The following is a 17,787-nucleotide window of genomic DNA, read 5'->3' as shown; positions in this document are numbered from 1 at the left end:
TGCCGCATGACGTCCGATACATTACTCCTCGCGTAAATGAAGCCCAGCATAATATTTATTAAAATATTTCAATGAGCATGTTAGAATGAAAACAATCAAGGCCTTCTTGTGATTTATCGTCTAATTTACCACGGTTCATCGTTCAGATGCTTCAGTATTTAACCACTCGGGCTAACGCCCTCGTGGTTCAATTCCTACGTATCTGAACTCTGAATCGTGGTAAATCTGACGATAAACCACTCGAATGCCTTGATTATTTGTTAAATATACAGAGCTTGATTTCCTTCTTTGTTTAACTGGAAATCAAAGCGAGTCATGTAAGAATAGAATATGTTTACCTTTGAAATTTTGTTGAGCTGTCTTTAGCCGTAGGAGACGTATTCACTCAAAGTCACATTACAATCTGTGATCACATGAATTTAACAACAGCAAAGCAAAATTAAAGTTCCAAGAACAAAAAAAAACCCAGACGAATTAACACTTTACTATACTTTATACTATTGATTCGGCACACTTAGTTTAACGAATCTTTTTCTACTCTAAGCAAAAATAAAAACGGTAGGGAACAGTGGTTGGATGAAATATAAATTAGTAGATAAAACAGACTTCTGTTTCACATTAAAACGTAATTCTAAACTGAACACAACAATCACAAAAACACGAAAAAAAAAGTCCGGAAATAAACATTATTTAATCTTCTTTGCCATGCTGTCCTCCTCCTCTTCTTCCTCCTCCTCGTCGTCGGAAATGTTGAATTTTTCAGACAGTAATTCCGGCGGTGCCACCTCTTCTATCATTTTAAGAACTTCTTTCGCTGTAGGCCTCTTCATGGGATTAGCTAGTGTGCATTTTCTCACAATTTCACGAAGCTAGATAAAAGAGAACAAAGAAAAAATCAGTTGGCTATAAAGTGTGCGCATTTTGTTTATGTAAGTATACTTATATATACCAATGTATTTATTGTCTCTGATGAACTGTTTATATGCGAACATCTTGCCTCTGGATATCTCAACGTTAGGCTAACAAGTTCAAGGTCACGAGTGCGAACCAAAGTTGTACTTATGTTCCGTGTTGTGATTTTTGAACATAACACCAGCAGTCATTCATATTCTATAAAGGAAAAAATTCGGTCGCTTAAGTATGGTCCAACTCGGAACGTGATACCCACCACATTTAAAATCTTTTCGTCGTCATCTTGATCTTCCAATGCTTCAATTCCTTTGCCTTTCTCACTGACTGGGACCACGGCTGACTCATACGGTGGTGGTTGGTCACTCGGCTCACTACTGTGCTCGCTCGGCGCGCCGCTCGATGTAGACGCTAGGGGAGGCTTCTCTGACTGGTACGCAGTGTTCGAGTATCCAACTGCAATAGATATGTATCTTATATGTACATCATGTATACTTCAAGCATACATAACGTTTAATCAATAAATTCAATTTGGCTTCAGGTGAAATATTAGATTCACCTATTTCATAACAATCTTTTTCGAGGATTCCTTAACACAAGAAACAAACAAGCTCAACAAGCGTTAGCAAAGCAGCGATTTCACAGTATATCGTTTTATAACCCAGTCATCTACAGAACGACAATGCAGCACAATTTTCTTTTGCTGTCGATGGTGTCCCCGCAACCACAAGGACAAGACGAAAAAAGGGCAACAAGCAAATTCGATGAAATGGTATCCCCCGCCGAAAGGGTTTGTGGTGAAGAATGGCAAAAAAATATATCCGGCAAAAAGTTAAGGATGTTACTAAGAAGCAAATAATTTCATTAGTCAAAATCAATTTACCAGAAAATGATTTTTTTTTTTTTTTTGGGGGGGGGGGGGGAGGGCAGCGGGGGTGACCGGGTGAGGGTACAAAACTTCACATGTTGATTATAAATATTGGTGGAAAAAATTTTAAAAAATGGGGTAGGTGGGGTGGGGGTGCATGATCGGGGTGGTGGGCATGACTGGGTGGAGGAGTGAGGTGGGGGAACGGTACAACTTTGAAAACAAAATTAAAAAAAGGAATGAAAAAAAAATTAGAGGGGGGGGGGGGGGTTGGGAGGGGGGGGGGGTGTGACCAAGGCAAGGTGGTAACCAGGTGTGGCTACACAACTTCACATGTTTATAATAAATGTTCATGGAAAAGAATGAAAGAAGTTTAATGAAATTCTACCAATTGGTTGGTTTGTTACGTACATATCTGTGGATTTTTAAACAATTAAAAGGCAATAACTCTAAGGAAAATTGACCAGTTAAAAAAAAACCGACGGGCATCATCGAAGTATGTTGGTTCATATTTATTTCAAGTTTCATGAAATTCTACCAGCTTGTTACTGAGAAATGGCTGCAGACGTGCATTTTTCATTAAATCAAGGGCAATAACTCTAAGGGAAATTGACCAATCCAAAAAAAAACTTGACGGGCATCATCGCAGTATTGGTTCATGTTTAAATTCCACCTGCTAGTTACTGAGAAATGGCTGTGGACGGACAAAATTGTGCATTTTTGACTATTTCAGGGGCCATAACTCTGGAAAAAAGGGGCGGACCCAGATAAAAACTTGACGGGCATCATCTCAGTATGTTGGTTCATGTTTATTTCAAGTTTCATGAAATTCTACCTGATAGTTACTAAGAAATGGCTGCGGACGGACGCACGCACACACGCACGCACGGACGTGACGGACGGACAACGCCACTTCAATACCATCGGCGGGGGATAACAAAAGCAACAAAAATATGCCATTTCGCGACCGTGCTGTGTTATTAACTTTCGTCGTTCTGTCGTGTTGTGATGGCGGGCAGCAGACACGTCAACGGCAAGATTTGGTAATTTAAAACGAAACATCACAAATGAATATAATTTGCTATGACTTTTAGGGGCGATCTTGTATCATTCAGAGCTGCCTCGTCACCCTTTGCATGTTTGTTGAGTATCTTGTCAAAGTTTCACCTTAACTGGTCTACTGGTATAGTTTACCCAGAAATTCAGACTATCCATTGCCTACCGATTAATTCCTTAATAAAACAAAGAAATAATACACTGCTTCCTTGAACTTTAATCACTGTTTCTATTCCCTGTTATGAACTGGAGTTCGAATTCCAAACAATAAAATAAGATATAGTGTTCAATAACCGAGAGCGTCTCCAGAGACAATAAAGAGATTTAAAAAAAAAAGACAATAAAGTGAAAAACGAGAATATGACTACACATGCATTGCCCATTATTATTTTTATAGTTACGATTATCATGCTTGTAAATTACGTGTTAAAGCAGCATGCCTCCATATTTGATTAACTAAATAATCTTTCTTTCAAATTGAAGTTTGGTCATATTATGAACATTAGAATATGAATTTTTGTTTCTAAAATATTTTAAAAGTTCCAAATCAAGAAAAAATATGACCGCGCCGGGAATCGAACCCCGGACCGCCGCGGCATTAAAGACATTTTCCCGTCGTCGTAACCAATAACGCTATAGCAGAAGTAATGAATAATGACTTCCAACTATAGATATTTATAATCGAGACAGTTTACCTGGCGTAAAAGCGTGACAAACGCTTTTCGATTTTCATCGTAAAAAGTAGTAAAAACAGCAAATTCTCATGTGTTTCCGTAACATAAAGTTTGTCAGTCATTTTAAAAGTTTTAAAGCCTTCTTAAGAAATATAGCATTTATTTCAAGATATCTAAAAAATATATATTTTTTTGTTGTCGAACGATCTGGAGGCATGCTGCTTTAAAACCAAAGTGATAGAAGAGTTTTAGTCTTCTGGTTTGACAAAGCGCCATCTAGTATCGATTATTTTCCTGAAGTCGTATGAAATTCAGGAAGGAATCCGGTATAATAATAATAATAATAATAACTCATGAAGCAGAAGAAAATATACGATAATAAATGATGTCTTATTTATCAGTTTTCAACAATAGGATCCTGAAACATTTCTACCAAGTTTGAGAGCCTTAGAATTAAGGTATTTCAACTTAAATATAACAGCGACCTTGACCCTAACAATGTGTAACCAACAATGAAAACCGTTAAAAATCATTTTAAGAAATATTAGTAAATATACACTCAAATATATGAAACAAGACAGTAACCCCGGAAAAAGGGCAGGTGCTGTTCCGAAGGGTTTGCTCAATAAAAGTAATAGCAAATGTTTTAGAGTATGGACAAAATGTTATACTAGTTTGATGTTTAATTATCTGCAAAGGAAATTCTCTGCAATATCACAGCCTTTATCAAAGACCATATAAATAGAGTCCATTTGTTTAGGCTGACTTTTACGAATAAATGGAACCCCTATTTTTTAGCAACTGGAAAATATGAATGTTTTTTCCGCTCAACAGTATTTGAGCCGCACCATGAGAGAAAACTAACATAGTGCATTTGCGACCAGCATGGATCCAGACAAGCCTGCGCATCCGCGCATTCTGGTCAGGATCCATGATGTTCGCTTTCAAAGTCTACTGCAATTAGAAAAAACCCTTAGCGAACAGCATGGATCCTGACCAGACTGCGCGGATGCGCTGGTCTGGATCCATGCATGCTGGTCGCAAATGCACTATGTTGGTTTTCTTATGGTGCGGCTCATTTTCTGACTCCGGTCATTTCGGAGGATTGTTGAACTTTACATGTTTGGCTCTATCAAACTGAGTCTGCTATCCTTTGCTTGGTTACGTTCCAAGCTTTTAAGTCTGAAAGATTTAAAGTATGGATATTTCAAAGTAAAATACAGTTGATCAATACCCAAAAGAGTTCATTATGCAAAATAAAACTTTGCCTGAAACGGGGCTTTTGTGAAATGTTTAATGATGAAATAATTATTTTTAGAAATAGATTTCCTCAAAAAAAGGCGTTTACAACAGCATTGACATAGAACAGAGATAGGTATAGCCTTCGTTTTAAGAACTATAATTTCTATTGAACTAATGGTAAATGCAAATCTTTCAAGGCTTGTTCCTTTCATCTTTATTCAATGTAGGTTTACTAAATTTATTCTCAAGATGAAAGAGCTCTATCTTTGTTGGGCAACCACGGTTTCTAAAACACATCATTAGTAAATATATATGTATCAAGTAGTCGACGAATACTTATCAGTGATATTTATCAGTCATAACTCATAATAGGTTTTGTGGCATTGACAAAATCGGATTGACCACTTTTTGTACCAGTTTCTTTTCGGAAATACGTACAAGGGAAAATACGTGTTCTTTAAAATATTTTTAAGAAGTAATATTAGTTCTATCAAAGACGTTTGGAATGTTTTGACAAAATAGAGAATATCTATATGATAGTCACTAAAACCCATATCCGTGTTCACGTAAAGACAATCATGGCGACATTTTCCGTTCAATTACGGCATTCTCCGGAACAGAAAGGCATGGGCTCCTATCAGCTACGTTAAAGTCCGAAAAAGCCGAAACACCATATGAGGAAACGTAGTCCCATTGCCATTACGGGTCTAACTAGAACTGTCACAGGAGTGACGAATAATACCCCCATAATACGGCCTTGTCACAGAAGTATGGCAACCACAAAAAAAATGGCCACAGGAAGGTGAAATTTAAGTTGTTTAACTGTGTATCAAAATTAAATCTGTCAAATCTTTCATGAGTCCGGTAACCATGAGTTTGGCAAATTTTTAGTTGGAACGGGACCATAACTACGTCAAAAATGGTGTTTTGTAGTCCAAGTCGAAATTGACCTGTATTTTATAATGTTACACCTGTGTACCAAAAATCATTTAAATCTGTCAAATTTTCATGAGTTATAGTCCGGAAACCATGAGTCACTTGGCAAATTTTAAGTTGGAAAGGGGTCATAACTACGACAAATAATGGTGGTTTGTAGGGTTTGTAGGCAAAGTCGAACTTGACCTGTATTTTATGATGTTACACCTGTGTACCAAAATTCATTTAAATCTGTCAAGCCGTTCATGAGTTATTGTCCGAAAACCATGAGTTACTAGGCAAAGTCGAACTTGACCTGTATTTTATGATGTTACACCTGTGTACCAAAATTTATTTAAATCTGTCAAGCCTTCCGGAAACCATGAAAACCAACGGGCCGATCGACCGACCGACAAACTCCTATATACCCCCTATATCGTAAGGTATAATAACTGAAAGCTTCAGTGGGTGTTTGTAATGTGACGAGAGATTTCGTATTACTAGGAAATCAACAGTTTAGTTTCAATACCTTTCATACAGCAATATATGAAAACCGCTAAACTGAACAATGAAATGAAATGAAATGGAAAGTAAGTCCCCATGGACCTGTGGCATCTTCGGGAAAATATTCATAAACCATGCGAGTTTATAAACATAAAACAGTTTCCAGAATGCAATATGCACGGAACATTTATTTAATGGACTTCCTTTTAATGCAATATATTTGTTTTTTTGATGTGAACATATTAAGTAGAACATTGATTTCCTTATCAATAACTGTACTAAACTTTCTAGATTGATTTTGAACGCCTGGATTTTTTTCTACATTTAAAATTTGTAAAAAAAAAAAAGCTAGAATGCGGCTCGGTGTCGATTTAATTTCGTGAGAAGTTACTTTAACATGTTTTAAACATTTTGGAAGTTCGTTCAAATGTAATTTTATGATATGAGGATTTGCTTGATTTTACCAGAAATATTCATCGACGCTCATCGATTACAACTGCTCCCCTTTAGATATATAATCAGCACGAAAATAGTATATTATCGGATCCTATATCCGATACAAAATTACTATTTTTATACTAATTAATTTAAGGTGAATCCTGAAACAAATTCTACCAATTTAGACATCAGTCTCCACATCTCATTCATGCGAGATTACGAGTTTGAGAGAAGAGCCTGTTCTATCCGCATAATGCTGAGCATATATTAAGAGAGCAACTGGTACCATTTTTCACATCCTTGGTACGGGACTAGGGATCGAATCCGCGACCTTCCGCACTGGAGGCGTACGCTCTGCCATTAGACAAAATTACTTCACTGAAAGTGGAATCGTGTGCCATGATAGCTCAGTGGTAGAGCGTTCGCCTCCGGAGTTTGAGTCCCACCGGGCAGAGAGACAGAGAGACAAAGAGACAGAGACAGAGAGGTTCACAGTTAGGCAGAGGAGCTGGTCCAGCGAAGAGACTTTATTCCTGAAAGATAGATCTTCAGATGACGATAAAGCATTGCAACTGGTCCCGACAGGATCTACACTGGTCGCAAAGGTAGAATCAAGCGGGTTCAGCATGATAAGGGTTAATCAAAACAATGAAAATTATAGCTACTGTAGAGTTAATCTACCTGTGCTGCAAGTTCACCTGTCAGCAAAGACCTTGTTTTCATTTCCTAAGTGTGGTCCTAGGCCTAATATATTTAAGTATGTATTAATTATTTTATCTATGTAATTTTGTAAATAACAGACCGGAAGAAACTCATTATTACATTTAAATAAGATAGAAACTTTATTAAACTAGAAGCAGTTGCGGAAGAATTCGAACTTCCTAAAACAAAATCATTCAAAGCTTTCAAGACTTATTTTCTACAAATTAATTAAGAGATTCTACTATTGACCTTGTCCACCACGTGGCATAATTATCACTCATTTCATTTCAGTCTGTGGACTGAGCGTCAGGAGAGAGAACTAAGGTTACAGACCGGGTTACTGTTACTGACAAAAGAATGGTTTACCTTTCCAGTCGTCGCCGCTGTCCTCAGCTTTTTCTATCCTGTCAATGTCATTAAAATTGTTGCTGCAATATTAGAAAAAGAAACATCAACTTTAACTTGATATTTCTGACCCTCCATAGAAAAAAAAATACACTATCATATTGACTTTTTTAAATTTATGGTTTCTTTCGAAACATAAAACTTAAACACCTTATAAATAAAACAAAACAAAAAATGTTTTTAAGCTTTTGTACTTGAAACTCTCAATAAGACAGACAGACACATACATTTTTACAATCAGGTTCTATAGCATATTGTAAGTAAAAGATATACTAGTGCAAATTGTGATTCTATAAGGCCGTTATAAACTAATTTCTAAATTATCAGCCAACTTTTTTAAAACTGTTTGATGGGGTATTTTTTATATTTTGTTTTCTAATTTCTGATAATTGATGGCATCATGTAAAGCACAAAACATCTACAAAGAAAATGACGAGTTAAAATTAAAAAATATATATATAGTAAAGATTTTGCTAGTTAATTTTAACGGATACACGAACATACTTAATTAAATATATTTTTTTTCTTGAAAAAATATAGTAAAATAAAAAAATATATTGGACAGTAATGATTTCCGCCACTATACCGACCGACTAGAGCAGTGTGATATGTAAAGATATCTCATTAAAAAAAACTCTATCTCCCATCCCCAACCCACAACCCGCCACCACCAAAATTGACATCCATTTTAGAATTTTATTTCTTTGTCAAAGAATTTAGGCCTACTAAGTGTTATTTTTTTATTGATATCCTTACAATTCAGCAGTAACTGCACCCCTGCTCACAATAAATAATATTTACTTAGTGTCTATTTTGCCCACTGTTGAAAATTTATATCTGTAGGTCTACATTTTTTTCTGTACCGAAAGCATTTCAACCTTAATATTAAATCCTCATTTTGTTATTCAGGGGCCTACCACATGATGTATTGTTAAAAGTTCTGAGGTACACTTAATAATACTCATCAAATATACACAGAAATGAGAGTACAATAATAAAAGTTAACCGAGAATTCGAAAAATATTGAATGAGAAGTAGGCGGACGTCATAAATATCAAAAGAAACTGTTTTACGTAACAGTAATCGAACAGTAATACGTTACGTTCGAAAGCGTCGCATATGTCTAAATTACGTCATTGATTAACCGGATGTTTCCAACGACGTCCCAAAACAACACACAAAAAAAAAAAACATGTCCGCCGGATAGGTCCTACTAGCTGAAAATCTACGAGAAACATGTAAAACATATAAAATATGAGCGGAGCAAGAGCAAGAACTCCAGGAACACCGACAAAAGTAAGAACTAGACGAGAACAACTTGCTTATGATGAAATTCCTACAAGAGATATATCGAAGTCAAAATCTGTCGGTGGGACCCCTAAAACAAGACGTTTTATACAAAATTCGGCACAAAATACTGCGGTGCGAAGAAGCTGTCCAGAATTCAGTAATGTCAGAAAGCGTGAGAACCATTTTCGGCGACATAGCGAAAACAGAGCATATGTTGTTAAACCAGTAGCGCGCAGTAATGAAGCGGTAAACAGAAGGTCGTTGTCACAAGGTAATTTAGTCAAGCCTAATGTTACAAACAATTCAATTATTTCCTCAGATGTAAGTTCGGGATCATCAAGCAAAACGAGTACTTTGTCAAGAAATATATACAAGATGTGGAAAAATGGACAACTCTGTGACGTAATAATAACTGCTGGTGGTATGCAGTTCCACGTTCATCGTCTCGTGATGGCTGCTAGTTGTGAACACTTTGCTACTCCAAAGCAGACGATATACCAATATGACGTCCCAAACGTTAGCGCAGAAGTTATGGATGAAGTGCTGGATTTCTTTTACACGTCGAAATTGAACATCACCTCCGACAATATTGAAGAAGTGCTAGAGATTAGCCAAAATTTGGGTGTTAAAAAGCTGTTAGATATGTGCATAGAATTTTTGATGAAAATAAACCTGAATAACGCTGTGATGAATCGAGCTGTTGCACAAAGACATGGGCTTAATGGTGTGATTTCTGCAGTTGACAAATATGTTCACGAACATTTCTCCACTTTGGTTACAACATCTTCATTTCTAGAAAGCGATTTTAATTACATTTATGACATCATTTCTTCCGACATTCTCACAGAACCAAACGAACTCAAAATATTCCACGCATGCGCACAATGGATCGACTACAAACGCAATAGGCGCATCAAATATGCAGTTCCGCTAATAAGTCTGATACGATTCGGTCTTATTCCTGCTTCAGAGATTGTTGCGCAAGTAGAACCAGTTACCTTCATATTCGAAATACCGGAGTGTAAGGACATATTGTACAATGCTTTTAGACACCATGCTCTATTCGAAGAGAGTAAATCTTCGAGTCGAGTTTCCTTAGCTGCTAAATGTGGCTCTAGAATTTCTCAAAATTTACCGAGAGCTAACGCCAGTCTAACTGGTAAAATCATCAAAGAAGCCGAAGTAGAACAGGATACGGAAACTTCAGAGTCTGCAGGATCTTCATGTAGCGCAACATCCATGGAATACGAGGTGCAAAATTTTCATTCTGAGGAATGGTTACCGAGGGCACAACAAAGTTGGCGCGGTGATTCTAAATCAAAGGTCTATTCTGAAATCAATGCTAGCTTAACACGTTCTAAAACATCAGACGCTGCACACAACGAACCGACCAACACGCAGACGACAAGAGACAGTTCAAATATAAACAGTACATCAAGAACAAACAATAGAAAAGCAGAAGCAGAGAGAACACAGTCTGTGAAACGACTTTCAGAAAAGTTCTCAAACATTGCTGTGAACAACAAAAAGATATCGCGGAATGATTTGGCTAACTGTAAAGACTTCTTCGATCATACTGACAAACCATCAGAAAATAAACATAGCAAGTCCCGAACGGAAGTCAAAAGCTATGATAACATACATGAAAATGATCAGACGCAAGAGAACTACGGACATGGAGTAAACCGTGTAAGTTCTATCACAAACCGATTCCCGAAAGCACAACAGAAAGAAACAGTCCTAAGTTGCCGGTCACTTCCGAACAGCAAGAAAACTGTTTCTTCAGACCAGATTCAAACACCAGACGATCAAATGGACAGGAGAAACAACTCACCAGCAGCCTTAAAACGACGTTTTAGGAGTTTAGAAACTATTCCTGGCTGCAAGGCGGGTCATCAAGTCACCGGAAACTTTATAGAGTTATCACCAGTCAGGTCGCAGCCGGCGTCGGACCTCCCACCTCCGCCTATGCCTCAAGTCATAATGGTCGTAGGCGGTGTAAGCGCTTATGATAACGATTCTTATAACGACTGTGTAAATAATTGTGTTCAACAGTTTGATCCCGATTTAAATACCTGGAGTTTGAGGTCACGACTTCCGGTACCAGTGCATTACAGTGGTGTGGCTCTACTGGATGGGTGTCTCTATGTAATAGGTGGTCAACTGCCGAAGGACCATGGCTTTGTCCCTATAAAAGACTGCTATAGATATGATGTTGTAAATGATAAGTGGGAAAGAACTGCTTCTTTGAGAACGGCCCGATGTCGGCATGCAACTGTAACATTAAATAGAACTATTTACGTCATCGGCGGCGAAGACTGTATCGGCATGAGCTGTAAAACAATGGAAACCTACGACCCGATCAGCAATTCATGGGGTTTTGCAGGTCCTATGCACGAGGCCCGGGTCGGTGCGGCAGCCGCTGCGCACCGTGGTCGATTATTTGTTGCTGGTGGCATGATGGACGTAGATGAAAAACTTACATTAAACACTATGGAAGTTTATGACCCTCGCACTCATGAATGGACATTTCGATATCCACTTCCGGTTGCAGTATGTGGTTCTTCAATGGTAGAGATTGCAGATGTACTGTATTTGGTCGGCGGATTCGTGATACGTGATGGAGAACCGTTGAGCCTCGATTCAATATTTCGGTACATCGATGAAACGAACAGCTGGGAGGGTTACAAGGCATTACACGTGCCCCGGCACGACGCTGTGACTGCCGCACTGGACTCTAAACTTTACATCATAGGAGGAGAGAGCTCTGCTGCCATGGGACACGCATTATCAAACGTTGAATGCATTGATACAGTCACTGACAAACATGTGTCTGGTATAGCACCGCTGTTAACTCCATCTTACGGTATAAGTGGATGTATTTTGTCTAACTAGCAATTAATTGCGCGTCAGCTTTTATTATGTATATTGCCATATATTGTATATTAATGACTTTTGATCATAATTATCGAGAAAACTGCTACCGTAGAAACGACCCTTTGGGAAAATGATAAATAGATATTTTCTAGAACAAACAAAATCCACAGGGAAAACAACTAAGGTATTTCCTTCTTCTGATAATTAAAAAAAAATAATGTTAAAACATTTAGCGAAATTCTGTGAAAAAAAGTAATGTCTGCTAAATATACATTGAAATGCTTAATTGTGGCAATAAAAATGATCTTTAAAACGTTCTTTACATTATTTACATCCAAGTCCCATGTTCACAAAACATTTTTTGGTCTCAGCTGAGTTTGAGTTTGAAATTTTAATATCGATTTTGCTAAAACTTTAACTTTAAATTCCAACTGAAACTGACCATCAATACTGAATAGTTGCATGAAAAAAAAAAACTTATTGACATAAAATTTAGTTTTAAACATACAGTTTAGATATAACAGACAAAAAATGTTCATAATCAAACTCAGCTGGGACTGAAAATGTTTTGTGAACACGGGGCCTGCACAGGGAAAAGAGCACAAAAGTAGTTTTAAAGAAAACAATTAGGTCACATGGCGAATCTTACAGCCTTTGATTGTACAGGAAAACCCCAGATGACCCCTAGAGCTTTGTTTCATGGTCGGGCACTTAGTACGGGCCAGCTAGAGGATTTCCTCACAAGAAGAGTTCTACACCCCGCGCGAGGTGTTTCGAACCTATATCGGTGAGGGACAAGTGATTCTGAGTCAAGAAACCTCCACCCCTAGACTTTTAAATACCAGATTTCCCCTGTTCTATGCCATTGATCACTTAGCATAGAGTTCAATGAAACTTTGCATGATGAAAGTAGAGCAATATTTCAGTAGTCTTCATACCGAATGTCTTATAAACAAAATGATGGCAAATTAAAAACACGACACCTTTGGCACTCAAGGCTGTATTCATTAACATTCTCAAAGTATCTGAAACATGGACTTGGGCTTAAATATTCAAGTTGCCATAACTTTGTTCAAAGCATTATTTATAGCGATTAAGCTCTTAAGGGGTGCAAAATTCACATTCATGAAAAGTTCCATTATTATCTGTGTTTATAATAACACAGCTTAAAACGTTGATGTGGGGAAAATGTTATTATGCGTTTGAAGCGCTATAATAATCATCATTATTATTATTGCTATCATTATTCGTAGTAATATTTTCATTATTATTCTGTTGGGTTGAACGTCTCACAGACACACCATCATATGTAATTTGGAGACTTTCCAGCATTTTAGGATGAAGGAAGACACCAGGTCCCCTTATACATTATCCCATGCACGAGCGAGTACCTGGGTAGAACCACCGAGCTTCCGTACGGCAGCTGGAGGTCTTCGTTACATGAAAGAATTCTACACGTGATTGGAGTTGACGATCTTAACAACCAAGCCATGGACCCACCCCTCTCCCCGCACCCCCTCTATCCACCGCCCTCTTCTTCCACCGTATTAACCACCCCCTCCCCTCCACTCACCGTATTTCTTACAGAAAAGTATCGACAACAAAAAGGAAACAGATGAAAATAAGCAAAACGAGAAAAAAAATCCTTTTAGTGTCAATTATAAAGTTAATATCACTTGACTGGAAGTTAGAGATAATGCTACAGATGATATAGAGGATAATTGTTGGTTTCGGTGTAATATCACGTTATAATTTCACCGAGTGGGCACTAAAAGTGATATTTTCACGAGTGGCGCAGCCACGAGTGAAAATAACAACTTTTTGTGTTCACGAGTGAAATTACCGTGATATTACATCGATACCAACAATTTTTCTGTTTATTTTATGTCTAAAACTCTACTTTTGTTGTGTTTATTTCAATAAAATGTCGAAATTTGCGGGAAACTTTATCAGGAAGCATCGCAAAGATGACGTCATTTTAACGACGTCATCGTCATATTGTTTCCGGCTTTCAGTACGCTCGGTAAACTTTTTGACGTTAATCCGGGTATCAGATTTGATAATTTTCACTGAGTGGCCAGTGAGTTTATCAGGATATAATTCACCGTTATATTTCGATAAACCACCGAAAAACATAAAATAAACAAATATAATCTGCCTCCTTTTAGAACACAATGATATTTTCAATGCTGTTCCGTCACGCCTTTATCGGGTAATTTCCTCTTTCCTCGTTGGGTGTGGCATTCTAGCACGGTCGCATGTCGTCTTGCCGTTGTGCTCAGTTTCATTACTATGTATTAAAAATAAAGGTTGGAATTCTTTCTGTTTCTCACATACTTCTTACGCATTTTGGACTCTTAATAACACGTTTTTATAAAACTAAGCAAAACTGTTGACGTATTGAGCGCGAATGAACGCATTTTCACATTTTGGTATAGCACTTTTGTATTTTTTTTTTCACATTGACGTCGTTTTAATTAGAAAAGACGTTGGCCGAATTCACAGGTAAATAAAGGTTCAGCAGTAAAAAGCATATACCGAATCTCACACATGCATATTTCCACACGGGAGCCTTGTACTTTATCATTTTATTCAATTCGTTTAGTAAGATCAATATAAAGAAAGCAGTCATGTATAATCCCCTGTCTGTTTGTCCGACTAATAAACACTTGCCTCTGATACAATCTTTTTTTTTTCAAGATCGAAGTACATCATTTCGTGTTTTAGTGGTTTTATATCGTAATGTCGCACAACTAATTATTTGGCGTAGAATAACTTTGTAAATTTTAGATAAGCTAAAAAATCTTATAAAGAATTACATGTATATGTGTTTGTTCCATTGTTTCATTACATAGAAAAAATAAATGAAATAGCCTCAGTAATTTTCATTCATTCTTTAATTTAACGACATATGCATATTTTCTCCTAACACCCATTACCTACTCCGAATCAGGCTTTTCAAAAGATGTTCTAACATATACACAGGTTAAAGAAAACCGCTTCTGAACATCATTTATTTAAAAAAAAAATCTGAAGGTTTACTTAATTAAAGAATTGTTGTGCTGACTAAAATCTCAAATCATCGCAAAAAAATCCTTGCCCACCCCCTTCCCCCACAAAAAAAAAATCCAAAATGTATAAGCTAACATCATTAATCATTTAATTATAACCCGTAAACATTGGATAATGATAAATTAATAGTTTTTTACTGCAACTATAGATATTACAATACCAAGCGAGTCCATATAAAATAAAATTTTTTTTTTTTCAAATCCCAAAATTTTGTTGATTGCTGAGTACACAACATCGTTTTTATTTAACTATGCAGCTATAGATATTACAATACCAAGCGAGTCCATATAAAATTAATTTTTTTTTTTCAAATCCCAAAATTTTGTTGATTGCTGAGTACACAACATCGTTTTTATTTAACTTTTCAAAACATTTACCTTTTATCCCCTCCAACCGGCATGGTTTTTGGATTTATATAATTTTTATGTATTCCTTTTTGATAATGTTATACTTTTTAATCCTTTTTTCTGATACTTATATATTTATGGTCTGAATTACGTTGTAAAATACGCTTCGTGTATCAATCTCTGCTGCTTCTCACAATATACGCCAAATGTAGGAGATCAAATGATCGCAGAATTCCACAAGGCCGTGGTAAAAATAATATGTAGTTCCTGTTACAACATGTATCATATTCAAATTTATTGCGCATACACCACTGTCACGACTGTGGAAATGCCAATTTTGACACATTGCCTGACACAGATCACTATAATAATTTACATGTTTACATGAAAAACTTTGGGATTGTTTCAATTTGGTTCCATTTACTCAAGACCAACTGTCAAAAAACATTTGCGTGTCAAACACGATTATCCAATTATCTAAGTGCCACGAATTTAGACAAAAAAACCATTAGTACTTTGTATAATATTGACAAGAAACATTTACAGTTCTAGGTACAGTAAAATAGATTATTCCAGAAATATTCCAAAATGTCACTTTGGGACAGTTATTGTAGGAAAGTTTGGAATATTTTACGGTATGTGTATGGCAAGGCATGTCTTTCCTAATTTTCAGCCCAATCCAAAGATCGAACTTAAAATGTAGTGTGGCTTATTTCAGGGAGACTGACAACTTGCACTGTATAAAGGTGTATTTTTTTTCCGGAAGAGACACTAACAATAGGATTATATATATATATATGTTTAGGAATATATTCCACTCATCTGATTAAAACCAAAGCTAATTTTGTGTTGGCCTAATAGCATAATAAACGTATACAGCAATTCAATTTATATGCAGCAATTAGTGAATTAATATTTCACTACAAATTATCGGTAAATCTCATTGTATCAATATTTGAAATCAATGAATATACCGGAAAATTGATTTATTTGTGTCAAAACTAGTCGCTCAGTTCGTTACCAAGGTAATGAGAAACTAGAGCTCGTAGAACAAGAAATGCCCACCTTTATGCATCCGGTAACTGCACAAGGAACAGAAATTATTTGGTCTCTGTGCACTGGACGTTTGACGTACTGACCTCAAATCAATAATTATGGGTCATATACTAGTCATAAATAACCCATCATCATAAATAAATGATTTTAAAGGCACACTGCTAACATTTATTCCAGTATGAAAAACCACGTTTAGAGCAATATTGACGTCAAATATTTGACGCCAAAGTCGAGGTGGGAAATAGTGCTGCCATATTTGAACATTTTTTTTTACATAAAAGAAGAGCAAAAATAAAACGTTACAGAGCGGAGTTGCACATAATTGTAGCATATTCTGATTTGATTATTAGCCGCGCACAATTACTCATTAGACGTCTATACAGTCATAAATTTTTCCGCGGGACGTAAAACCTCTTTCCGTGCTTTTATAATTATTAGAACATGGTGACGTTAACGTCATGTCGACTTACTATTTGGCGCCATACACGCGCAAGTAAATAGTACTCTTCTATTTTATCCACTTTTTTCATAAAACAACATATGAGCCGTGCCATGGGAAAACCAACATAGTGGGTATGCGACCAGCATGGATCCAGACCAGCCTGCGCATCCGCGCATTCTGGTCAGGATCCATGCTGTTCGCTAATAGTTTCTCCAATTCCAATAGGCTTTAAAAGCGAACAGCATGGAGCCTGACCAGACTGCGTGGATGCGCAGTCTGGTCTGGATCCATGCTGGTCGCATACCCACTATGTTGGTTTTGTCATGGCACGGCTCATATTAGAATACGAAATTAGTTCGCAGACGTATAACCTTTTCGTCGTGTATAAATAAAAACGGTTCTGCTATATATTATTTCTTAATTGAATTATAGCACTGTCTATGATAATTTAAAAAAAAATGCAATCAAGTTGACATCTAAATTCCGTCAGTTTTCATTGTTTTTCCACATCGTCACTAATGCATTAGATATCTGTGGAATGCACGAGTCTTTATAAATAATGTCTGCCTAGAAGTCGTCGTTTTTTTCATTTTAACATTTTTGTTTAACAATTATTTAATTAAAGTACTTCCTGATTGAAAAAAGGAAAGAAATACATCTGGTGCCAGGTATGCCCCTTTAAAATTCAAACTCAACCATCAAAATTTTCGTGAACATTGGTCATGTCAATATTCAGTTTAAGTTATATAAAATTTTCCTTACTGGCCAGCTTAAGTTACCGGTATTGTTTTAAAATCAGTCACAGAACTAATAATACTAGTAATGAGAGCTCTATACTGAATATCTCGCTACTTAAAATATTCCTAAAAAAAATAAAATCGAAAATTTCTTTCCTTTTATTTCATTTTTCTGCACGGTGGCCTAAAAGACCTACAAGCCGTCATTTAGTTAGTGAGATATGATGTTGCTGCTTTTAAGACTTGAGAGTAC

The 17,787-nt window shown here is 36.6% G+C and overlaps 2 protein-coding genes across 2 annotated transcripts; one reads left to right on the top strand and one right to left on the bottom strand.

The window, feature by feature from the left end:
- Positions 1-469: 469 nt before the first annotated feature.
- On the bottom strand, positions 470-15,502 carry LOC123532064 (uncharacterized). Its single transcript, XM_045313413.2, has 4 exons — positions 15,330-15,502; positions 7,675-7,736; positions 1,169-1,365; positions 470-869 (listed from the first exon to the last, which is right to left on the bottom strand). The coding sequence occupies exons 1-4, from the start codon at positions 15,350-15,352 to the stop codon at positions 687-689; spliced, it is 465 nt and encodes a 154-aa protein (XP_045169348.2). The 5' UTR covers positions 15,353-15,502; the 3' UTR covers positions 470-686.
- LOC123532063 (uncharacterized) lies at positions 8,862-12,193 on the top strand. The gene has a single exon (XM_045313411.2). The coding sequence runs from the start codon at positions 8,968-8,970 to the stop codon at positions 11,896-11,898; it is 2,931 nt and encodes a 976-aa protein (XP_045169346.2). The 5' UTR covers positions 8,862-8,967; the 3' UTR covers positions 11,899-12,193.
- Positions 15,503-17,787: the final 2,285 nt, after the last annotated feature.

The sequence above is a fragment of the Mercenaria mercenaria genome, chromosome 11 (genome assembly GCF_021730395.1).
Source record: "Mercenaria mercenaria strain notata chromosome 11, MADL_Memer_1, whole genome shotgun sequence".
In the NCBI taxonomy this organism is placed as follows: domain Eukaryota; kingdom Metazoa; phylum Mollusca; class Bivalvia; order Venerida; family Veneridae; genus Mercenaria; species Mercenaria mercenaria.
This window is presented reverse-complemented; position numbering and strand designations above follow the sequence as displayed.